General features: G+C 34.7%; 3 protein-coding genes across 3 annotated transcripts; all 3 read left to right on the top strand.

The window, feature by feature from the left end:
- The first annotated feature begins 727 nt into the window (after positions 1–727).
- Positions 728–4,025, top strand: LOC143076519 (uncharacterized). Its single transcript, XM_076252336.1, has 4 exons — positions 728–866; positions 1,376–1,568; positions 1,933–2,311; positions 3,401–4,025. The coding sequence occupies exons 1-4, from the start codon at positions 800–802 to the stop codon at positions 3,989–3,991; spliced, it is 1,230 nt and encodes a 409-aa protein (XP_076108451.1). The 5' UTR covers positions 728–799; the 3' UTR covers positions 3,992–4,025.
- A 4,562-nt stretch (positions 4,026–8,587) lies between these two features.
- Positions 8,588–17,763, top strand: LOC143076518 (uncharacterized). The gene is made up of 4 exons (XM_076252335.1): positions 8,588–8,729; positions 10,851–11,043; positions 11,815–12,193; positions 17,086–17,763. The coding sequence occupies exons 1-4, from the start codon at positions 8,669–8,671 to the stop codon at positions 17,674–17,676; spliced, it is 1,224 nt and encodes a 407-aa protein (XP_076108450.1). The 5' UTR covers positions 8,588–8,668; the 3' UTR covers positions 17,677–17,763.
- Positions 17,764–20,564: 2,801 nt separating this feature from the next.
- On the top strand, positions 20,565–25,929 carry LOC143076517 (uncharacterized). The gene is made up of 4 exons (XM_076252334.1): positions 20,565–20,716; positions 22,673–22,865; positions 23,918–24,296; positions 25,295–25,929. Exons 1-4 carry the CDS (start codon positions 20,656–20,658, stop codon positions 25,883–25,885), a joined length of 1,224 nt encoding a protein of 407 aa, XP_076108449.1. The 5' UTR covers positions 20,565–20,655; the 3' UTR covers positions 25,886–25,929.
- Positions 25,930–26,132: the final 203 nt, after the last annotated feature.

Here is a 26,132-nt window from a genome sequence, read left to right as displayed (position 1 = left end):
AAATCATATCAGAATAATTAAATCTTAACTTAATATCGGTATACTATATTTCAATGCATTAACAATTGAACCGTTTAAACAATGCAAATATCATGCTAATTTATTTTATTGCAGTACATGTTTGGGAGTTCAGAACGTACTCCCAACAAGTAAGCAAACACATACTCCAAACAGATAGGCACTCCGGCTTCCTTCATCAATAAAACACTAAAATCTACGATATAGTAGACCAGTGAGGTGCTAAAAGAGGAATTAAACACCATGCAATCAAACAAGTAATCAACCGAACTGCCACATCATCAACAACTGCACTCTTTAATCAATCGAAAACAAAATAAACAGTTAATTGACGATACTATTTTTCTAAAAAATATAATTCTTAGTTCGAGATTATTACTTGTTTCTTTGATAAAGAAAAGTTAATAAGAAGTTAAGATACCAAATCTCTGAAAAACTTCAGAGAAAGATTTTTATTACGAATACCAATGATGTTAGAAATGGTCATGGATTTACATTTCATTAACAGACATATAACAGGCTCATCAACCATGATTAGACATTATCCTCTGCAACTTTAAAAGAATTAATAACCACACAAATTAGATGAAACCTAATTAGCCTTTTCAGTAAAGTTGCATGTTTCATCGTTAAAGTTCATATCGTGCACAATAAAGGCAACAACAGTATACCGCTATACAATCTTACTAGAACATACATTATATATCGTCTGGCGAACTCTTATCAGTGACATACTTATCCATACTTTAAGACCAGTATATGATGTAACTTTTGTACTGAAATGACGATATTGAAACTAATGCGATGTATGCAGGTTTTCGGTATTTGGATAGTCCTGTATATGTCCGGTACGTAACCAATTAACATAACATTATCAAAAGAAAAATATAAGGATAACTGACTTTCAAAAAAATAAGCCTCTTTTGGTACTAGCCACTACGAGGGTCAACCTGGTAGAGATATATGATCACAGGACTTCTTCTCCTTTTCAGGGAGTACAACCCTCGCTATTCAAGTTGGGGAGTTGGTTCTGCTGTACGGGATGCATATATACTCAGCAACATCCGGTTGGAATACGGTCGTAAAATTTACTGCCTCGGTTTTCAATGGAGCAGCCTCATTGTCAACAGCCTATTTTGTATGTGTCAGATGCACTTTGAGACAGACGTTTTAACCTTTTTTCCAAGGAAGTCAAACAAATTACATAGAAATACATAGGATTAAATTATTTTCTGATTCGATAAAAAAGAATAATGTCAATGATTATGTTGAACTCAAACTCTTTCACATGTTAAAATATGTTTCATTAGTACGTATAAGACTTGTGGATCACAATTTTATTCCATATTTTTTTCAGAAACTCATAGCGTACCTGTAGACTTAGCATCTCCTGAGGTTTTTGACCCTGTTTTCTATTCTAACTACTACCATCAAGTGATCACGCATTCTGTAAATTCACCAGAAGCTGTGAAACAACACTGGCTTACGCATGGTATAGATGCTGGGTGGCAAGGATCAGGACAGTTTCATTCAAAAGAGTATATTGCAAGGTATAATGTAACAGATTATTCTGAGACTCCCTAAATATAATGCATCTTCCTTAAATAAAGCTAGTTCAGTTTTAGTTGATTATTGCTGTCAGTATATATCGTTTACTGAATTTGATTTTGACTTAATTTCATTATTCACATCATATTTGAAAGAATCGGACTTCCCCATCAACATTTAGATGTAAACAGACAGACGCGATTCGCTTGATTTATTCTAGAGATATAAGCATTGCTAAATAAACAAAAACAAACAATAAACTGTCTTTGTTTAAAGAGGAAAGAGACAAATTCTCAGTCATGTGATCATAAGATATGGTTAGCACATAATTTTTTTCTAATGAAACATTGCCTCAACTTTTCTTAGGTATCCCGATCTCCAAAAAGCTTTTGGAAATAATTATAGAGCCGCCATTCAACATTATCTGATGTTTCACACTTCTGAACATCGTTTAGGTTTATCAACTAGTCATCATTTTGGAGGCCGTTGGACGGCATTAAACCATGGTATCTACATCGGTTCTTCGACTCGAACAGGAGGGGCGGTCGACAGTCTTACATGGAACAACAAGGAATTTATCAACTCTCGGGATCATGGGCGTCAAATGCAGATGGCATGTAACACCAACAAATACAGCGAGTGTTACAACCCGACGGAAGCTGGTGGTCTTTGTGATCACACACTCTCAACAACCCACACTCATATAGATTGGGTCCATGTTCATGGAAATGTTATGGAAAGCTTAGTAAGTTAATATGGGGTGTCAACATATCTTAACATATCATAAACGGTAATCTCATGACCAATAAGTCCTAAATATATGAATTATTTATTGTTATCATTTAAAATTGTTTTAAATATTTTTCTATATTTTAGTAAAAATACGTTTTTTATTTCAAAACTTCTATTTTCTTTTGTATAGCATTTTGTTAAAAGAAGGGAATTATAATTTTGAGATGTGATTGTCAAAACATAATCGAAAAAAACAGGACAAGAAGTACATTGTATACGTTCTAAACCTATTCATTTCTCTTTAATATATAACAAAAATAAACAAATGACATTCGATTGTAACAATTAACAATACAATCCAAGAGAAGGTTGCACGAGTTGTAAATAACTAAAACATACATGCTGAACGATATTCTTCTACAAATTATCACAACCATAAAAAAAGAAAGAGCAGTTGTGAAATAATTTAGACAATTCATGTGCATATTCCTTACTTTTGACAGACACCTGAAGACCTGTCGTGCAATACAAGTATTTGAATGATTAAAATTTTCTGTGGCAAAGTAGCTCGATCCATGTGATAGTTAAACATGCGGTTTGGGCTTTGCGTAATGTAGAAGGCCGAATTGTGACCTATATTTCTTAATTTCTTAATTTATGTGTCTTTTGGTCTCATGTAGAGAGTTGTCTCATTGGCAATCATACCACATCTTCGTTTATATTTATACTACTACTTCTGCTACTATATCGTCTAGTACTACTATTACTACTACTTCTTGAAATACTAATCTTCTTGTATCTGCTGCTGACAATCACCTCAAACTAATATGTACGTAAATTTACCATTTCGTACAAAGTTCGAACATATATCTGATACATACAGTGGATTCATTTATTTTCGTGGGTATTAGTTTTCGTGGATTAAGGAAAACTTACACGTTCGTAGATATTTATTTTCGTGGATTTGCCAAAGTCTGCATACACGCCTATTAAATACTTGCTTTTCGTTTAACATTTAATTTCTTCGTTCACTTGTACCTATGATATCCAAGAAAATTGCTATTTCAACGAATAATAGTGAATCCCTGTAATCTTTTGACAGGTTTATCCAGCTTTTTGGAAACCAGTCAAACCTTCATCAGGAACACAACATGATTGTCATTATGGACAATGGTGTCCAGCACACCAGGGCTACCATACAACATACGACTATCCTTTCCACAAGAAGATTACAATAGGAACACATGGCATTAATAATTGTTTTGAATTTGTATCAAATTTTACGATAGGCGGAAACTGGCCTCAAGACGACTTGTTGATTCAGATGGAAGCACCTGCAGTTTATATGACCTATGAGTTTACCAAACAATTCACGTTCAATCCAGCTACAAGGCTTGCTGAAAATTACCATAATAAACATTTACCATTTATCTTATCGACTCCAGACCACAACTACGCACTTGGAGCGTATACCCCACAAAGACAGGATACAGATATACATGAAAATTACGATAGCCATTTATTCAAAGGTTCAAATTTCGCTGGTGCAACCTCAAAATTCAATATCGTTTTCTATAAGAGACCTCATGGTACAGGGGTTCGTCAGTATGTTTACAGGACTTACTTCTGTGTCGGAACCTTAAATGACGTCACTAGTTGTTTGCATAAGATTATGACGGCTGTTCCAAAATAAAATTATGCCGGAGTACAATAAAGCGTTCAGTGAACATTACTTGTTAATTTACTATTAATTTCAATTAAACAAGATATAAGGCAATTATAGCGAAAGGTCCACAAGTTATGATTTCGTAAAAGCCTTGAGAGAAGACAAAACAAAAACACAGTGTCTAAAATTATAGCAGAAGGTCCAAATAAACATGATAAAGTCAACAGTTAAAACGTAAAAAAAATTCTAAAAAGAGGGGAGAACAAGAAAAACATCAGACTACATAACCATATGCAATCAATTATAGTCTTACGATCGTGATGTAAATCAGACTCGATATAGCTTCGGACAAGAGGGAAAAAATCCAAAACTGACTATTTCATATCATAGGAATCACAAAACGAAACAAAGTACTTGTTGGTCTACCCTTTATGTTAGAATAATGAACCTTGATACCTTTGATAGAAAAATGGATATGAGGTATGGTTGCCATTTTTTTTCGTATCGAGACAATCAATTTGATCACGTCATCTGCATTACAACATTTCAGGGTGATGTCATCTTAGTGAACTTGCACATCAGTGTGAGGGGTCAAAGTTGAAAAGTAAATAATGTATAAGAACCGGAACAGCTATATGACATAAACAGACTTTCATTCAACCGAAATTTTAAGAAAGTTTTGTTAGAAATCAAGTCCGTAATGAAGGACTGACTACAGGGCTAAATAATGCAACACTCGCTTATTTTTTTAGATAATTATATTTTTTAAACAATTGTTGCACATAGAAAAACTTGCGTGAAATGATCTTTTAAGTTCAACATTGATACACACAATGTTCAGTAATCTTACCACAGCTATTAAAAGTTTCTAACAAATCATTAACAACCGCATAACAATATGCGAGAATGGAAACAAATTAACACCAACAGTGTTAGTGAGAAAGTCTGGACTGTTATTTTGTGTACTTCAAGTAGCACTAACGTTTTTTTGTATTTGTTATGAGTAAAGTCTTTTACATCATATTATTATACTTTTCTTCTTAAACTTTATTTCCTGACATGATTCAAAGATTTTCAGATGAAAAAAATGTTTGTAAATCAATGTTTATACTTAGCTTTAAACATGGTCTGTAAAAAGAGAGACTATCTGACTAAATACTGGTACCTGATGATGGCATTATTTAACGACCTTCACTGGATCTACATCCTTCGCACGGCTGGTATATCATTGATTTGTTTCTTTTCAGGTTTTTGTGTTGTTTTTGCCATGGCATTCTTTGTTCGTATTTTGACTTTCTAGTTTGATTATCGCTTTGCATTTTTTTCTTCTCTCGTGTAATGTATGTATAGTAACCCTTCTTTACATGACAACTAATGATTTAAAAATAAAAGGATTGAATACCCTCATACAAATTTGTACACTATCATTCTTACATTTTATTCGATGGAATTTTGATATCAATTATACATTATATTACATGAAGTAACATAACACATCATGCTTAGCAAGAGAGACACTCCAGCTAGATACTGGTATATTGATGAGGCGTACAGTGATGTTTATACTACTTTAAAAGAGGGACAAAATATACCAAAGGGACAGTCAAGCTCATAAATCTAAAACAAACTGACAACGTCATGGCTAAAAAATGAAAAAGACAAACAAACAACAGCACACACAACACAACATAGAAAACTAAAGAATAAACAACACGAACCCCACCAAAAAACTAGGGGTGATCTCAGGTGCTCCGGAAGGGTAAGCAGATCCTGCTCCACATGCGGCACCCGTCGTGTTGCTTATGTGATAACAAATCCGGTAATTGGTCTAATTCGGTAGGTCACATTCATGAAAGGGAAGGGGATTGTAGTTACGACGTAAGGAACATATCCGATATCATTTGTGAAACGGTTATTCCATAACGGTCAACCAACTCGTGATGGCGTCCGTAAAATTTACGAAGGGATGATTTTAACTTCACCATTTGGAACTCTTGGTTTAATAGCTTCCTTGTGAGCAACAACCCTCTATCAAGAAAATCATGATAGGAAATGCACGCACGGGAATATCGTATCAATTGAGAGATATATACCCCGTATGCAGGTGCTGTTGGAATGTTGCTACTTAGAAATGGAAAGTTCACAATTGGAAAGCTGAAATCATTTCTTTTGTCGTAAAGTTTTGTTTTCAACCGACCTTCATTGTCAATTTTTAGATGTAAGTCGAGATATGAGGCCGACTTAACTGTATCTGTAGTATCCTTTATCTCTAGCTCGATGGGATAGATGCGTTCCAAATAGTCACCAAATTTTGAATTATTTAGTGAAAGAACATCATCTATATAGCGAAAAGTAGAGTTAAAGGATATTGCTAACTTTTTATCTTTCTTCCTAAGAAGTTCCTGCATGAAGTCAGCCTCATAATAATAAAGAAACAAGTCGGCAAGTAGAGGGGCACAGTTTGTTCCCATTGGAATGCCGACAGTCTGTTGAAAAACACGTCCTCCGAACGTAACAAATATGTTGTCAATCAAGAAATCAAGCATCTTGATAATATCAGTTTCAGAGAATTTTTTGGTTCGAATCAGAGTGATTCTTTACAAAGTAGGATTTATCCCTCCCCAAGACAAGATACTTGTATCTACGTTGGCCACTCTTTTTTACGAAGCAAAGCAATACCAGCTCTTTCAATTTGTCTTTTAGTTTGGAATGTGGAATACTAGTGTACAGAGTAGAAAAGTCAAATGTTTTAATACTGTTACAAGATGAAAGAGAGTTAGATTGTATGTACTCTAAAAGATCTTTGGAATTTTTAAGTATCCACATCCACAATAACTCTGAAGCCCGTCTTTGATTGCTGATAAAATAGATGTTAATAATTTACAAAGAGGTTTCGTGGATCACTTGGAAGACCCAGCAATATACCGTTGTTTGTAAGGACACTTATGTAGTAATGTGACAACTAATGATTTTAAATAAAATTATTTGCAATTGGTGGCTGTGAAATAAAATTCAATTCTGTAAAGATCTCTTCATCGTACTCTTTGGTCGATAGTATTTGTATGCCCCAACTACGATAGTAGAGGGGCATTATGTGCCTCCGTTCGTTCGTCAGACCGAGCGTTCGTTCGCTTCAGGATAAAGTTCTTGGTCAAGGTAGTTTTTGATGAAGTAAAAGTCCAATCAATCTGAAACTTAATACACATGTTCCCCATGATATTATCTTTCTAATTTTAATGCCAAATTATAGTTTTGACCCCAATTTCGTGCTCCACTGAACATATAAACGATAGTGCGAAGTTCAGGTTAAAGTTTTTGGTCAAGGTAGTTTTTGATGAAGTTCAAGTTACATCAACTTCAAACTTAGTGCACATATGCCCTATGATATGATCTATCTAATTTTAATTCCAAATTAAAGTTTTGACCCTAATTTCACGGTCCACTGAACATAACAAATGATAGTGCGAGTGGGGATCCGTGTACTATGGACACATTCTTGTTATAAGATTTTTTACTTTACCTAAATAGATATAAATACATTTATCCAAATCAAAGTAACAACATTAATGAACATCCTTCCAAGCCATGCAAATTTATAAAACAATGAATGTCCTTCGAATATTTTACTTTTAGGAATTTCTATTAATCAAAGATCCCAGGCTAATGATTTTTTTTTATGTCAGAACCTCAGACATACACGTGGTATACACTAATGGTTAACTATAATAATTCTTTTTGTACTGCAGTAAAGCCTTGATATGTATCTTTTAACTGTAATGATTATCAATATCAAGCCACGTCAATGACAGAATGGTGACATAAATTGTTAGACCTAATGCAAAGTGATTACCACATTCTCTTCATGTTAGAAAAGCGTTCGTTTGTATTTTTTCTCTTCATTATCGTGGTTTTCACTACAGGTACAATACGTGACATCTTGTCCGGCCTTGAAGTACTGTACGATGAAGTACAGCACATAAATTGATGTTTATTTTCTTTTTTTATGAGCTTATACATGTTATAGGAATTTTAAGTCATGATCTGATACTATCTTCTCGATTTTGGTGTTAGATTAAAGAACATAAAGATTAAAAAATATACATGCACAATACACACACTGTCTTTTGCCGGTTTATCCTATTTCAGTGCTTTTCCATTGGACGAAACAGCTATAGAACATGAAGCCATTTTGCCAGGAAGGTACACACTTAAAGTGCCTGTTGTTTGGAAAACAAAAAGGTTCAATGAAATACCAGAAAAAAATTCCAGCAACACAGTTCTGGTATGACAGTACAGTAGCTAGTTCAAAGTCAATATCAACGAATCAAAATCATGTATCTACGACCAAAGTATCAATCAGTAAACACTTCCAGTTGATGTAGTGTATTTAACAGTCCGAGAAAAACAAGACATTGTGCAATGCCAATATACAGGTATCGACATATTGTACAACCGTGAATGCGCTTTTGTATAATAACAAAAACATTTAACTGACTGATACCAAAATAAATATGTATACCAATAGAAAAACAGATGTTAAAAGATCTAATTAGAGTGTTAAATTTGAAATCTTTTAGAATTAACGATTTTATTTACAGGATTTATAAGTACACAAGATGTATATCATCTGACTAATTCTTATCAGTGACAAACGTATCCATACTTTAACGTCAGTATATTATGTAACTCTGACCTGAGACGACCATGTTGAAGATCAGTCGATATATGATGGTGTTTGTTCTTTGGATAGCCCTTTTTATATCAGGTAAGTAACAAATGATCATAACATTAAACAAAGGCAACTTCAGGGGTACTAACGGAATGTTTGAAAACACAAAAAATATGCAGGGAACTATAGGGACACATTGCATTCATACAATCCGACAAATCCAAGATACTTTGTTTTGCCGAGGCATTTCAAATTTCAAAACTCTTCACCTTTGTCGATTTTATTTGTAGAACCTTCTTTTGGAATTACATTTTAATTGTCCTTCATATTCATGATATAAGTGATTCTAGAGGTTAAGGGAGCTACGGTTCAATAATCAATGCTTGCAAACAGCAACATGATCAGATAGATTATTTGTTCTGATACCAAGCTTAAATGGGTATAGTAGAAACTTATGTGAATGAAATGTTTTGTTTTTCTTCTGTGACTTAATGCAGTCTTAAATTCCACGGTCTCGTGTAGTGACAGTAAGTATTTAAGAAATCACCGAGAAACTAAGGTTGCATCTGTTTCAGACTACATTGACTTTTTTGTATAGATTAGACCGTTGGTTTTTCCGTTTGAATGGTTTTAAACTTAGTCTAGTACTTTTTGGGGCCCTTTATAGCTTGCGTTCGGTGTGAGCGCAGGCTCCGGGTTGAAGACCGTACCTTGACCTATAATGGCTTACTGTTATAATTGTGACTTGCATGGAGAGTTGTCTCATTGGCACTCATACAACATCTTCCTATATCTATTTAAAATGCTTCCTAGGTCTTTTCGGGGTCAATTTGCTCATCCCGTGTTCAATGATTTTATAGTAATGAGACCTCTTACAGTGATAGAAAAAGAGAAATTATTACATATGAAAAGTTGTAAGGGTTCACAAGAATTATGTGTTTTGACTGCCAAAGTTACTGCAAAAATATAGTAGTAACTGACAAACAAGAGTGCACACACTGAAATGTCTCGCCTTCTTTACTAATCATTGATATTATGTTGATAGTCCTAAGTATAAAGTGTTATTACAACTGTCACATAAACTTAACATTAAACAAGATAGTTAAACAAAGACCAATGAACCATGAAAATGAGGTCAAGGTCAGATGAACCATGCCAGGCAGACATGTACAGCTAACAATGCTTCCATACAACAAATATAGTTGACCTATTACTTATAGTTTAAGAAAAATAGACCAAAACACAAAAACTTAACACTGTCCAATGAACCGTGCAATTGAGGTCATGGTCAAATAAAACCTGCGGGACTGACATATAGATCATAATATATTTCCATACACCAAATATATAGTTGACCATTGGCATATAATATTAGATAAAAAGATCAAAACTTAAAAACTTAACTTTGACCACTGAACCATGAAAATGAGGTCAAGGTCAGATGACATCTGCCGCTAGACATGTACACCTTACAATCATTTCATACAACAAATATAGTAGACCTATTGCATAAAGTATGAGAAAAACAGACCAAAACACAAAACTTAACAATAACCACTGAACCATGAAAATGAGGTCAAGGTCAAATGACACCTGCCAGTTGGACATGTACACCTTCCAGTCCTCGAGTTGCAGGTTCGACAAAATCAATACGGAAATGACAACAAAAAAGAAAAAAAATATGAAGAAATTTCTGTCTAAATTTTGTACCACTCCAAATTGATTTAATAAATTCTATATGAACTTAAACTTTAAAAACAAGGTCAATCTATCAGTAAGATACACAAATTTATATGTGGATGAGAAAAGATATTACTATATCGCTTTAAACGTAGGATTTCTTTCGGTTTTAACGGAACAGAAACCTTGTCAATATATTTTAAGCTCCAGATTTCAATTTAGATTGTCTTTCCAATCTATTCCAAAAAAAGTCATATCAGGGGAAAAATTAAGTTCTAATCATTAGATTAAACTATGCTTTTACTAGAAAAAGGAATTATGACAATGCATAAACTGTCCACATTTAAAACTCCTGCACAGGTTAAGACTACCTTATACGTATTAAAAATGTGGATCAAACTCCTCCACAGGTTAAGACTACCTTATACGTATTAGAAATGTGGATCAAACTCCTCCACAGGTTAAAACTACCTTATACGTATTAGAATTGTGGATCAAAGCGGTAAAAATAATGTTATTGACACTATTCTTTTTCAGAATCGCATGTCGAAGCTGTAGACTTTGCATCACCTGAAGTTTTTGATCCTGTTTTTTATTCTAACAATCACCATGAAGTGATGTCACATGGTGTTAATACTCCGGAAGCTGCTAAGCAACACTGGCTTGCGCATGGCATAGATGCTGGATGGCAGGGATCGGGACAATTTCATTCAAAAGAATACATTGCAAGGTACATTTAACAGATACTTCCAAGACTACCTCAATACCATACATCTGAACTCAATAAAGCTAGTCAATTTTCATATGATTATTATTATCGGTATAACGTGTAGCTAGATGTTAATAACTTTGTTCAAAAATCTACAACTTAAACATTAGATTGAAACAGACAGACGGCAAACACTTTGATTTATACATGTTGTACACATCATAAGCATTCGTAAAAACAAATATGTTTAAAGAGGAAAGAGGAGAACTCAAATGATAATAAAATTTTCCAAACACAACATTTTGTTTTTAATTGAACGTGGTTTGTTATTTTGTTTATGACTGGATATCTCTGAATAGAAGTTACCTCGTTTGATGGTTTGGAATCATGCTTTTTGACTGATTTTAAAATGTATGATTCGGTGGCATTTTCTGTTTGTTGCAACAGAATGGAGTTGACTGTATTGTATTTGAAAACTTTCAGACATCAGTTTTAATATGATTTTTCGAATAAACCTAACTTACTTAACTACAATGTAGATCTTTTATGACGTTGTGAGTAAACTCAATTTGTGACGATTATATGTACAATTTGTGACCATTATATCGACAATTGATGCCTGCAATTTAAGAAAAGCAAAAAACACGACAAAACGGCTTACGTTTAAAGATAGTAATCAGAAATTAGATGACTCAAATGAATAGCATAAATTTGTGAAAACGTTTTTGAACTATTTACGTCTACATATATGTCACAAACTGTGTTTGTAGCCTTATTTGAATCTTTTCATAGGTATCCTGATCTCCAAAAAGCTTTTGGAAATGATTATAGAGCCGCCATTCAACATTATCTGACATTTCATAGCTCTGAACACCGTAATGGCTTATCAACTATTCAGGATTTTGAAGGCCGCTGGACTGCATTAAATCATGGGATATATATCGGTTCCTCTACTCGAACAGGTGGCGCTGTGGACAGTCTTACATGGAACAATAAAGAATTTATTAACTCTTGGGATCACGGGCGTCAGATGCAGATGGCATGCAACACTAACAAATACACTGAGTGTTACAACCCTACGGAAGCTGGTGGTGTTTGTGACGCCGCAAGCCCAACAACCCACACTCATATAGATTGGGTCCATGTTCATGGAAATGTAATGGAAAGCCAGGTAAGTAAATTTGGTGATGACACAAAAATTATTAACTTAATAGGTCAAATATTTTAAAACATTTTGACTTTATTTAATTTTTTCATTCCACTCCTAAAAGATTGTGATATCCATTTTACCTATTGTTTGTATCTAATATAAATATTCATACATGGTTTACTTTTATAAATTGTTACTTGGATGGAGAGTTGTGTCATTGACACTCTTACCACAACTTCCTATATCTATTTATAGAAAAAGAACTACGATTTGTAAAAGGTGTTGTGTATACTTAAAGGATAAACTGTCAACGCTATGATTTGATATATCTAATACTCACCTTAACACAGGCAACAGTTGTGACATATGTTGGACAATGGTCCAACTCGCGACTAAGTCCAGAAGTATAAACATGCGACGGGTCAAATCATTAAGAAAAATATACTAACCTTAACACAGCTAACAGTTGTGACATATGTAGGACAATGGTCCGACTCGCGACTAAGTCCAGAAGTATAAACATGCGACGGGTCAAATCATTAAGAAAAAATATACTAACCTTAACACAGCTAACAGTTGTGACATATGTAGGACAATGGTCCGACTCGCGACTAAGTCCAGAAGTATAGACATGCGACGGGTCAAATCATTAAGAAAAAATATACTCACCTTAAAACAGCTAACAGTTGTGACATATGTAGGACAATGGTCCGACTCGCGACTAAGTCCAGAAGTATAAACATGCGACGGGTCAAATCATTAATAAAAAATATACTAACCTTAACACAGCTAACAGTTGTGACATATGTAGGACAATGGTCCGACTCGCGACTAAGTCCAGAAGTATAAACATGCGACGGGTCAAATCATTAAGAAAAAATATACTCACCTTAACACAGCTAACAGTTGTGACATATGTAGGACAATAGTCCGACTCGCGACTAAGTCCAGAAGTATAAACATGCGACGGGTCAAATCATTAATAAAAAATATACTAACCTTAACACAGCTAACAGTTGTGACATATGTAGGACAATGGTCCGACTCGCGACTAAGTCCAGAAGTATAAACATGCGATGGGTCAAATCATTAAGAAAAAATATACTAACCTTAACACAGCTAACAGTTGTGACATATGTAGGACAATGGTCCGACTCGCGACTAAGTCCAGAAGTATAAACATGCGATGGGTCAAATCATTAAGAAAAAATATACTAACCTTAACACAGCTTACAGTTGTGACATATGTAGGACAATGGTCCGACTCGCGACTAAGTCCAGAAGTATAAACATGCGATGGGTCAAATCATTAAGAAAAAATATACTAACCTTAACACAGCTAACAGTTGTGACATATGTAGGACAATGGTCCGACTCGCGACTAAGTCCAGAAGTATAAAAATGCGACGGGTCAAATCATTAAGAAAAAATATACTAACCTTAACACAGCTAACAGTTGTGACATATGTAGGACAATGGTCCGACTCGCGACTAAGTCCAGAAGTATAAACATGCGAAGGGTCAAATCATTAAGAAAAAATATACTCACCTTAACACAGCTAACAGTTGTGACATATGTAGGACAATGGTCCGACTCGCGACTAAGTCCAGAAGTATAAACATGCGACGGGTCAAATCATTAATAAAAAATATACTAACCTTAACACAGCTAACAGTTGTGACATATGTAGGACAATGGTCCGACTCGCGACTAAGTCCAGAAGTATAAACATGCGAAGGGTCAAATCATTAAGAAAAAATATACTCACCTTAACACAGCTAACAGTTGTGACATATGTAGGACAATGGTCCGACTCGCGACTAAGTCCAGAAGTATAAACATGCGACGGGTCAAATCATTAAGAAAAAATATACTAACCTTAACACAGCTAACAGTTGTGACATATGTAGGACAATGGTCCGACTCGCGACTAAGTCCAGAAGTATAAACATGCGACGGGTCAAATCATTAATAAAAAATATACTAACCTTAACACAGCTAACAGTTGTGACATATGTAGGACAATGGTCCGACTCGCGACTAAGTCCAGAAGTATAAACATGCGACGGGTCAAATCATTAAGAAAAAATATACTCACCTTAACACAGCTAACAGTTGTGACATATGTAGGACAATAGTCCGACTCGCGACTAAGTCCAGAAGTATAAACATGCGACGGGTCAAATCATTAAGAAAAAATATACTCACCTTAAAACAGCCAACAGTTGTGACATATGTAGGACAATGGTCCGACTCGCGACTAAGTCCAGAAGTATAAACATGCGATGGGTCAAATCATTAAGAAAAAATATACTCACCTTAAAACAGCCAACAGTTGTGACATATGTAGGACAATGGTCCGACTCGCGACTAAGTCCAGAAGTATAAACATGCGATGGGTCAAATCATTAAGAAAAAATATACTAACCTTAACACAGCTAACAGTTGTGACATATGTAGGACAATGGTCCGACTCGCGACTAAGTCCAGAAGTATAAAAATGCGACGGGTCAAATCATTAAGAAAAAATATACTAACCTTAACACAGCTAACAGTTGTGACATATGTAGGACAATGGTCCGACTCGCGACTAAGTCCAGAAGTATAAACATGCGATGGGTCAAATCATTAAGAAAAAATATACTAACCTTAACACAGCTAACAGTTGTGACATATGTAGGACAATGGTCCGACTCGCGACTAAGTCCAGAAGTATAAAAATGCGACGGGTCAAATCATTAAGAAAAAATATACTAACCTTAACACAGCTAACAGTTGTGACATATGTAGGACAATGGTCCGACTCGCGACTAAGTCCAGAAGTATAAACATGCGAAGGGTCAAATCATTAAGAAAAAATATACTCACCTTAACACAGCTAACAGTTGTGACATATGTAGGACAATGGTCCGACTCGCGACTAAGTCCAGAAGTATAAACATGCGACGGGTCAAATCATTAATAAAAAATATACTAACCTTAACACAGCTAACAGTTGTGACATATGTAGGACAATGGTCCGACTCGCGACTAAGTCCAGAAGTATAAACATGCGAAGGGTCAAATCATTAAGAAAAAATATACTCACCTTAACACAGCTAACAGTTGTGACATATGTAGGACAATGGTCCGACTCGCGACTAAGTCCAGAAGTATAAACATGCGACGGGTCAAATCATTAATAAAAAATATACTAACCTTAACACAGCTAACAGTTGTGACATATGTAGGACAATGGTCCGACTCGCGACTAAGTCCAGAAGTATAAACATGCGACGGGTCAAATCATTAATAAAAAATATACTAACCTTAACACAGCTAACAGTTGTGACATATGTAGGACAATGGTCCGACTCGCGACTAAGTCCAGAAGTATAAACATGCGACGGGTCAAATCATTAAGAAAAAATATACTCACCTTAACACAGCTAACAGTTGTGACATATGTAGGACAATAGTCCGACTCGCGACTAAGTCCAGAAGTATAAACATGCGACGGGTCAAATCATTAAGAAAAAATATACTCACCTTAAAACAGCCAACAGTTGTGACATATGTAGGACAATGGTCCGACTCGCGACTAAGTCCAGAAGTATAAACATGCGATGGGTCAAATCATTAAGAAAAAATATACTCACCTTAAAACAGCCAACAGTTGTGACATATGTAGGACAATGGTCCGACTCGCGACTAAGTCCAGAAGTATAAACATGCGATGGGTCAAATCATTAAGAAAAAATATACTAACCTTAACACAGCTAACAGTTGTGACATATGTAGGACAATGGTCCGACTCGCGACTAAGTCCAGAAGTATAAACATGCGATGGGTCAAATCATTAAGAAAAAATATACTAACCTTAACACAGCTAACAGTTGTGACATATGTAGGACAATGGTCCGACTCGCGACTAAGTCCAGAAGTATAAACATGCGATGGGTCAAATCATTAAGAAAAAATATACTAACCTTAACACAGCTAACAGTTGTGACATATGTAGGACAATGGTCCGACTCGCGACTAAGTCCAGAAGTATAAAAATGCGACGGGTCAAATCATTAAGAAAAAATATACTAACCTTAACACAGCTAACAGTTGTGACATATGTAGGACAATGGTCCGACTCGCGACTAAGTCCAGAAGTATAAACATGCGAAGGGTCAAATCATTAAGAAAAAATATACTCACCTTAACACAGCTAACAGTTGTGACATATGTAGGACAATGGTCCGACTCGCGACTAAGTCCAGAAGTATAAACATGCGACGGGTCAAATCATTAAGAAAAAATATACTCACCTTAACACAGCTAACAGATGTGACATATGTAGGACAATGGTCCGACTCGCGACTAAGTCCAGAAGTATAAACATGCGACGGGTCAAATCATTAATGACATTCAAAACAACTGTTTGAATACGAAGGATTAAATGAGAAAAATAACAGATAAAAAAATAGAGAGTTCGAACACCTGGTTCGTTTATATATAACGATTTGACTACTACTACTACGTATTATTGCAAAATGTCCTGCATAAACTGCATACTAGTACATAATTTTGCGTTTACGCAAGTCGGCAACGTACAAAAATGCTGAACTCCGAAGAAAATTCAGAACGGAAAGTCCCTAATCAAATGGCAAAATCAAACGCATGGACAACACATGTACTATTCTTGACTTGGTAGAGACATTTACAAATATAGAAAATGGTGGATTGAACCTGGTTTTATAGCGATAAACCTCTAACTTGTACCACAGTCACATCAATTTCCGTTATATTGACAATCATGCATAAACAAAATGTCACAAAAAAGGAGGGACAACACGGACCCCATCAAAAACTAGGGATGATTTCAGGAACTACGGAAGGGGGAGTAGCATATATTAATATTTGATTCGTAATCTTTTGACAGGTTCATCCAGCCTATTGGAAACCAGTTAAGCCTACATCAGGAACACAACATGATTGTAATTATGGACGATTGTGTCCAGCACACCACGGCTACCGTTCAACTTACGACTATCCTTTTCATAAGAAGATAACAATAGGAACACATGGCATCAATAATTGTTTTGAATTTGTATCAAATTTTACGATAGGCGGAAACTGGCCTCAAGACGACTTGTTTATTCAGATGGAATCACCTGCCGTTTACCTGACCTACGAATTTTCAGAACAATTCACATTTAATCCAACCACAAGGCTTGCTGAAAATTATCATGCTAGGCATTTACCAGTCATTCGATCGACACCAGATCATAATCATGCACTTGGAGCGTACACCCCACCAGGGCAGGATACAGATATACATGAAAACTACAACAGCCATTTTTTCAAAGGTTCACATTTCGCTGGTACAACCTCAAAGTTCAATATCGTTTTCTATAAGAGACCTCATGGTACAGGGGTTCGTCAGTATGTTTACAAAACGTACTTCTGTGTCGGAACCTTAAATGATGTCACTAGTTGTTTGCATAAGATTATGACGGCTGTTCCAAAATAAAATGATACCGGAGTACAAGAAAGCGTTCAGTGAAGATTACTTGTTAAATGACTATTAATTTCAATAAAGTTAGAAATAAGTCAATTATACCGAAAGATCCATAATGTATAATGATTTTGTAAAAGCCTTGAGAGGAGACAAAACAAAAAAGTATAGCAAAAGGTTCAAATAAACATGATAAAGTCAACAGTCAAAATGTATAAACAATTCTAAAAAGAGGGGAAAACAAATAAAACATCAGACAACCTAACCATATGCAATAAAATATAGTCTTACGATCATGATGTATATCAAGCTCGATATAGCTTCGGACAAAAGGGAAAAAAACAAAAACTGATTTTTGCATATCATAGGAATCAGGACAAATCGAAACAAAGTACTTGTTGGTCTATCCTTTATGTTCGAATAATGAACCTTGATACCTATTGATAGAAAAATGAATATGGGGTATGGTAGCCATTTTTGTTCGTATCGAGACAATCAATTTGATCACGTCATCTGCATTACAACATCTCAGGGTGATGTCATCTTAGTGAACTTGCGTATCAGTGTGAGGGGTCAAAGTAGAAAAGTAAATGTTGTATAAGAACCGGAACAGCTATATGACATAAACAGACCTTCATTAAACCGACAGTTTTGTTAGAAATCAAGTCCGTAATGAAGGTCTGACTACAGGGCTAAATAATGCAACTTCTTAGATAACTACATAAGTTTTCTTCTTCTTTTTTTAAACAAATGTTGCACATAGAAAAACTTGCGTGAAATGATCTTCTAAGTTACCACATTGATACAAACAATGTTCAGTAATCTTAACACAGCTATTAACAGTAACAAATCCTTAACAACCGCATAACAATATGCGAAAATAGAAACAAATGAACACAAACAGTGTTAGTGAGAAAGTCTGGACTGTTATTTTGTGTCATTTGTCCTTCAAGTAGCACTAACTTTTTTTTGTATTTGTCAATATTATGAGTAAAGTCTTTTACACATATTATTATACTTTTCTTCTTAAACTTTATTTCCAGAAGAAAATAAATGTTTGCAAATCAATACATGATGATGGAATTATTTAACGACCGTCACTGGATTACATCCCTGGCACGGCTGGTATATCTTTGATTTGTTTCTTTTCTGGTCTTCGTGTTGTTTTTGCCATGGCATTCTTAGTTGGTATTTTGACTTACTAGTTTGATTATTGCTTTGCATGTTTTGCTTCTCTCGTGTAAAGTATATATAGTAACCCTTCTTTACCTATGACAACTAATGATTTAAAATTAAAAGGATTGAATACCCTCATACAAAGTTATACACTATCATTCTAACATTTTATTCGATGGAATTTTGATATCATTTATACATTATATTCCATGAAGCAACATAACACATCATGCTTAGCAAAAGAGACACTTCAGCTAGATACTGGCATATTGATGAGGTGTAAAGTGATGTTTATACTACTTTAATGTGACAACTAATGATTTTAAATAAAAATCATTTGGTTGCTGTGAAATAAAATTCAATTCTGTAAAAATCTCAGTCCGTGCGTCCGTTCGCTTCATGTTAAAGTTTTTGGTCAAGGTTGTTTTTGATAAAGTTGAAATCCAATCAACTTGAAATTTAGTACACATGTTCCCCATGATATGATCTTTCTAATTTTAATTCCAAATTAAAGTGTTGACCCTAATTTCACGGTCTACTGAACATAGCAAATGATAGTGCGATTGGGGATCCATGTTCTATGGACACATTCTTGTTATAAAATTATTTACTTTACCTAAATAGATATAAATTCATTTATCCAAATCAAAATAGCAACATTAATGAACATCCTTCCAACCCATGGAAATTTATAAAACAATGAATGTCCTTTGAATATTTTATTTTTAGGAATTTCTATTAATCAAAGATGCCAGGCTAATGATTTGTTTTATGTCAGAACCTCAGACATACATGTGGTCTACACTAATACTAATGGTTAACTATAATAATTTCTTTTGTACTGCAGTAAAGCCTTGATATGTATCTTTTAACTGTAAGGATTATCAATATCAAGCCACGTCAATGACAGAATGGTGACATAAATTGTTAGACCTAGTGCAAAGTGATTACCACATTCTCTTCATGTTAGAAAAGCGTTCGTTTGTATTTTTTCTCTTCATTATCGTGGTTTTCGCTACAGGTACAATACGTGACATCTTGTCCGGCATTGAAGTACTGTACGATGAAGTACAGCACATAAATTGATGTTTATTTTCTTTTTTTATGAGCTTATACATGTTATACGGATTTTATGTCATGATCTGATACTATGTTTAATCCTCTCGATTCTTGTGTTAGATTAAAGAACATAAAGATTAAAAGATATACATGCAAAATACACACACTGTCTTTTGCCGGTTTATCCCATTTCAGTGCCTTTCCATTGGACGAAACAGCTATAGAACATGAAGCCATTTCACCAGGAAGGTATACACCTAAAGCGCCTGTTGTTTGGAAAACAAAACGGTTCAATGAAATACCAGAAAAAAATTCCAGCAACACAATTCTGGTATGACAGTACAGTAGCTAGTTCAAAGTCAATATCAACGAATCACAATCATGTATCTACGACTAAAGTATCAATCAGTAAACACATCCAACTTCCAATTGATGTAGTGTATTTAACAGTCAGAGAAAAGCAAGAAATTGTGCAATGCCAAGATACAGGTATCGACATATTGTACAACCGTGAATGCGCTTTTGTATAATAACAAAAATATTTAACTGACTGATACCAAATAAATATGTATACCAATAAAAAATCATATGTTAAAAGATCTAATTAGAGTGTTAATTGGAAATCTTTTAGAATTAACGGTTTTATTTACATGATTAATAAGTACACAGCATTGTATATCATCTGACTAATTCTTATCAGTGACACACTTATCCATACTTTAACGTTAGTATACTATGTAACTCTGACCTGAGACGACCATGTTGAAGATCAGTCGATATATGATGGTGTTTGTTATTTGGATAGCCCTTTTTATATCAGGTAAGTAACAAATGATCATAACATTAAACAAAGGCAACTTCAAGGGTACTAACGGAATGTTAGAAAACACAAAAAATATGCAGGGAACTATAGTGACATATTGCATGCATACAAACCGGCAACTGTCCAAGATACCTTGTTTTCCTGAGGCATTTCAAATTTCAAAACTCTTCACCTCGGTTTTATTTGTAGAACCTTCTTTTGGAATTACATTTTAATTGTCCTTCATATCATGATATAATTGATTCTAGAGGTTAAGTGAGCTACGGTTCAATAATCAATGCTGCAAACACCAACGTGATAAGATATATTATTTGTTCTGATGCCAAGCTTAAATGGGTATAGTAGAAACATATGTAAATGAAATGTTTTGTTTTTCTTCTGTGACTTAATGTAGTCTAAAAATCCACGGTCTCGTGTAGTGACAGTAAGTATTTAAGAAATCATCGAGAAACTAAGGTTGCATCTGTTTCAGGCTACATTGACTTTTTTTATAGATGAGACCGTTGGTTTTCCGTTTGAATGGTTTTAAACTTAGTCTAGTACTTTTTGGAGCCCTTTATAGCTTGCTGTTCGGTGCGAGCGCAGACTCCGGGTTTTAGACCGTACCTTGACCTATAATGGCTTACTGTTAAAATTGTGACTTGCATGGAGAGTTGTCTCATTGGCACTCATACAACATCTTCCTATATCTATTTAAAATGATTTCTATGTCTTTTCGGGGTCAATTTGTTCATCCCGTGTTCAATGATTTTATAGTGCAGAGACCTCTAACAGTGATAGAAAAAGGGAAATTATTATATATGACAAGTTGTTAGAGTTCACAAGAACTATGCGTTTTGACTGCCAATGTTAATGCAAAAATATAGTACTAACTGACAAAAAACAATACGGAAATGAAAACAAAAAAGAAAAAAATATGAAGAAATTTCTGTCTAAATTTTGTACCACTCCAAATTGATTTAATAGATTCTTTATAAATGTAAACTTTTAAAACAAGGTCAATCTATCAGTAAGATACACACATGTATATGTGGTTGAGAAAAGATATAACTATATCGCTTTAAGCGTAGGATTTCTTCCGGTTTTAACGGAACATAAACCTTGTCAATATATTTTAAGCTCCAGATTACAATTTAGATTGTCTTTCCAATCTATTAAAAAAACAAGTAATATCAGGGGGAAAATTAAGTTCTAATCATAAGATTAAACTATGCTTTTATTAGAAAAAGGAATTATGTCAATGCATAAGCTGTCCACATTTAAAAGGCCTCCACAGGTTAAGACTACCTTATACGTATTAGAAATGTGCATCAAACTCCTCCACAGGTTAAGATTACCTTATACGTATTAAAAATGTGGATCAAATTCCTCCACAGGTTAAGACTACCTTATACGTATTAGAAATGTGATTCAAACTCCTCCACAGGTTAAGACTACCTTATACGTATTAGAAATGTGGATCAAACTCCTCCACAGGTTAAGACTACCTTATACGTATTAGAAATGTGGATCACACTCTTCCACAGGTTGAGACTATCTTATATGTATAAGAAATGTGGATCAAACTCCTCCACAGGTTAGGACTACCTTATATGTATTAGAAATGTGGATCAAACTCCTCCACAGGTTAAGACTACCTTATACGTATTAGAAATGTGGATCAAACTCCTCCACAGGTTAAGACTACCTTATACGTATTAGAATTGTGGATCAAACTCCTCCACAGGTTAAGACTACCTTATACGTATTAGAATTGTGGATCAAACTCCTCCACAGGTTAAGACTACCTTATACGTATTAGAATTGTGGATCAAACTCCTCCACAGGTTAAGACTACCTTATATGTATTAGAAATGTGGATCAAACTCCTCCACAGGTTAAAACTACCTTATACGTATTAGAATTGTGGATCAAAGCGGTCAAAATAATTTTATTGACACTATTCTTTTTCAGAATCTCATGTCGAAGCTGTAGACTTTGCATCACCTGAAGTTTTTGATCCTGTTTTTTATTCTAACAATCACCATGAAGTGATGTCACATGGTGTTAGTACACCGGAAGCTGCTAAGCAACACTGGCTTGCGCATGGCATAGATGCTGGATGGCAGGCATCGGGACAGTTTCATTCAAAAGAGTACATTGCAAGGTACATTTAACAAATACTTCCAAGACTACCTCAATACCGTACATCTGAACTCAATAAAGCTAGTCAATTTTCAAATGATTATTATTGTCGATATAACGTGTAGCTAGATGTGACTAACTTTGTTAAAAAATCTACAACTTAAACATTAGATTGAAACGGACAGACGTCAAACACTTTTAGATCACCCCTTGAGATCACCCCTAGTTTTTTGGTGGGGTTCGTGTTGTTTATTCTTTAGTTTTCTATGTTGTGTTATGTGTGCTGTTTGTTTGTTTGTCTTTCATTTTTAGCCATGGCGTTGTCAGTTTGTTTTAGATTTATGAGTTTGACTGTTCCTTTGGTATCTTTCGTCCCTCTCTTTGATTTATACTTGTTGTACAAATCATAAACATTCGTAAAAATAAATGTGTTAAAAGAGGAAAAAGGAGAACTCAAATGATAATAAAATTTCACAAACACAACATTTTTGTCTTAATGGAACGTGGTTTGTTATTTTGTTTATGACTGGATCTCTCTGAATAGAAGTTAGACCATCAATACCTCGTTTGATGGTTTGGAATCATGCTTTTTTGACTGATTTTAAAATGTATGATTCGGCGGCATTTTCTATTTTTTTTTTGCAACAGAATGGAGTTGACTGTATTGTATTTGAAAACTTTCAGACATCAGTTTTAATATGATTTTTCGAATTAACTTAACTTACTTCACTGGATCTTTTATCACGTTGTGAGTAAACCCAATTTGTGACTATTATATCGACAATTTGTGACCATTATATCGACAATTTGTGACTATTATATCGACAATTTGTGACCATTATATCGACAATTTGTGACTATTATATCGACAATTTGTGACCATTATATCGACAATTGATGCCTGCAAATTAAGAAAAGCAAACAACACGACAAAACGGATTACGTCTAAAGATATTAATCAGAAATAAGATGACTCAAATGAATAACATAAATTTGTGAAAACGTTTTTGAACTATTTACGTCTACATGTATGTCACAAACCGTGTTTGTAGCCTTATTTGAATCTTTTTATAGGTATCCTGATCTCCAAAAAGCTTTTGGAAATAATTATAGAGCCGCCATTCAACATTACTTGACATTTCACAGCTCTGAACACCGTGATGGCTTATCAACTAGTCAACATTTTGAAGGCCGCTGGACTGTATTAAATCATGGAATATATATCGGTTCCTCTACACGAACAGGTGGCGCTGTGGACAGTCTTACATGGAACAACAAAGAATTTATCAACTCTTGGGATCACGGGCGTCAGATGCAGATGGCATGCAACACTAACAAATACACCGAGTGTTACAACCCTACGGAAGCTGGTGGTGTTTGTGACGCCGCAAGCCCAACAACCCACACTCATATAGACTGGGTCCATGTTCATGGAAATGTAATGGAAAGCCAGGTAAGTAAATATGGTGATGCCACAAAAATTATTTACTTAATAGGTCAAATATTTTAAAACATGTCGACTTTACTTAAGTTTTATTTTAATGTTTTCATACCACTCCTAAAAGATTGTGATATCCACTTTACCTGTTGTTTGTACCTAATATAAATTAATATTCATACAATGTATATGGTTTACTTTTATAAATTGTTACTTGAATGGAGAGTTGTCTCATTGGCACTCATGCCACATCTTCCTATATCTATATATAGAAAAAGAACTACGATTTGTAAAAGGTTCAAAAGAGTTGTGTATACTTTAAGGATAAACTGTCAACGCTATGATTTAACATATAGTACTCACCTTAACACAACTAACAGTTGTGACATATGTAGGACAAAGGTCCAACTCGCGACTAAGTCCAGAAGTATAAACATGCGACGGGTCAAATCATTAAGAAAAAAATGACAAGCAAAACAACTGGTTGAAGACGAAGGATTGAATGGGAAAAATTACAGGGAAAAAAATTGAGAGCGCGAACCCCTGATTTGTATATATATAACGATTTGACTACTACTACTAAGTATTAATATTGCAAAATGTCCTGCATAAATTACAATACATACTAGTACATAATTTTGCGTTTACGAAAGTCGGCAACGTACAAAAATACTGAACTCCAAGGAAAATTTAAAACGGAAAGTCCCTAATCAAATGGCAAAATCAATTGATAAAACACATCAAACGAATGGACAACAACTGTACTATTCCTGACTTGGTAGAGACATTTACAAATATAGAAAATGGTGGATTGAATCTGGTTTTATAGCGCTAAACCTCTCACTTGTACGACAGTCGCCTCAATTTCCGTTAAGTTGACAATGTTGCATGAACAAAATGTCGAAAACAGGGGCACAAAAACAACACGACCCCATCAAAAACTAGGGATGATCTCAGGAGCTACGGAAGTGGGAGCAGCATATATTTATATTTGATTCGTAATCTTTTGACAGGTTCATCCAGCCTTTTGGAAACCAGTTAAGCCTACATCAGGAACACAACATGATTGTAATTATGGACGATTGTGTCCAGCACACCACGGCTACCGTTCAACTTACGACTATCCTTTCCATAAGAAGATAACAATAGGAACACATGGCATCAATAATTGTTTTGAATTTGTATCAAATTTTACGATAGGAGGAAACTGGCCTCAAGACGACTTGTTTATTCAGATGGAATCACCTGCCGTTTACCTGACCTACGAATTTTCAGAACAATTCTCATTTAATCCAACCACAAGGCTTGCCGAAAATTATCATAGCAGCCATTTACCAGTTATTCGATCGACACCAGACCATAATCATGCATTAGGAGCGTATACCCCACCAGGGCAGGATACAGATAGGCATGAAGATTACGACAGTCATTTCTACAAAATTAGAAATTTCGCTGATACGACTGCAAAATTCAATGTAATTTTCTATAAGAGACCTCATGGTATAGGGGTTCGGCAGTATGTTTACAGAACGTACTTCTGTGTCGGAACCTTAAATGACGTCACTAGTTGTTTACATAATATCATGACGGCTGTTCCAAAATAAAATTCTGCTTGGTGTTGAATAAAGAGTTCCATAAAAATATTAAACGATCTATTTCTTTTATAACAACTGCTCAATAAAACCAGTCTTTAGTTAACAAAAATAACTAAATATTTGACAACGTTTCAGAATAAACGAAATAAAACAATCAAAATAAAGCCCCCCCCCCCCCCAAAAAAAAGAGAGTGGAAAACCCCAATTATTTCGTATCATAAAAAAACACGGGCAATAACGTCGTCATATCGATATG

Source organism: Mytilus galloprovincialis, chromosome 5 (genome assembly GCF_965363235.1).
Source record: "Mytilus galloprovincialis chromosome 5, xbMytGall1.hap1.1, whole genome shotgun sequence".
NCBI classification, from domain to species: domain Eukaryota; kingdom Metazoa; phylum Mollusca; class Bivalvia; order Mytilida; family Mytilidae; genus Mytilus; species Mytilus galloprovincialis.
The sequence above is the reverse complement of the archived record's forward strand: the minus strand, read 5'-3'. Positions and strand labels throughout refer to the sequence as shown.

What these genes read in the sequence shown, in the direction of transcription:
- LOC143076519 (XM_076252336.1), top strand. Translation starts at nt 800, where the DNA reads ATGACGATATTGAAACTAATGCGATGTATGCAGGTTTTCGGTATTTGG. An exon ending in GATAGTCCTGTATATGTCCG is followed by an intron (nt 867 to 1,375) that starts GTACGTAACCAA and finishes TATTTTTTTCAG; the next exon opens with AAACTCATAGCGTACCTGTA. An exon ending in GAAATGTTATGGAAAGCTTA is followed by an intron (nt 2,312 to 3,400) that starts GTAAGTTAATAT and finishes ATCTTTTGACAG; the next exon opens with GTTTATCCAGCTTTTTGGAA.
- LOC143076518 (XM_076252335.1), top strand. Translation starts at nt 8,669, where the DNA reads ATGTTGAAGATCAGTCGATATATGATGGTGTTTGTTCTTTGGATAGCC. An exon ending in TCAAAAGAATACATTGCAAG is followed by an intron (nt 11,044 to 11,814) that starts GTACATTTAACA and finishes ATCTTTTCATAG; the next exon opens with GTATCCTGATCTCCAAAAAG. An exon ending in GAAATGTAATGGAAAGCCAG is followed by an intron (nt 12,194 to 17,085) that starts GTAAGTAAATTT and finishes ATCTTTTGACAG; the next exon opens with GTTCATCCAGCCTATTGGAA.
- LOC143076517 (XM_076252334.1), top strand. Translation starts at nt 20,656, where the DNA reads ATGTTGAAGATCAGTCGATATATGATGGTGTTTGTTATTTGGATAGCC. An exon ending in TCAAAAGAGTACATTGCAAG is followed by an intron (nt 22,866 to 23,917) that starts GTACATTTAACA and finishes ATCTTTTTATAG; the next exon opens with GTATCCTGATCTCCAAAAAG. An exon ending in GAAATGTAATGGAAAGCCAG is followed by an intron (nt 24,297 to 25,294) that starts GTAAGTAAATAT and finishes ATCTTTTGACAG; the next exon opens with GTTCATCCAGCCTTTTGGAA.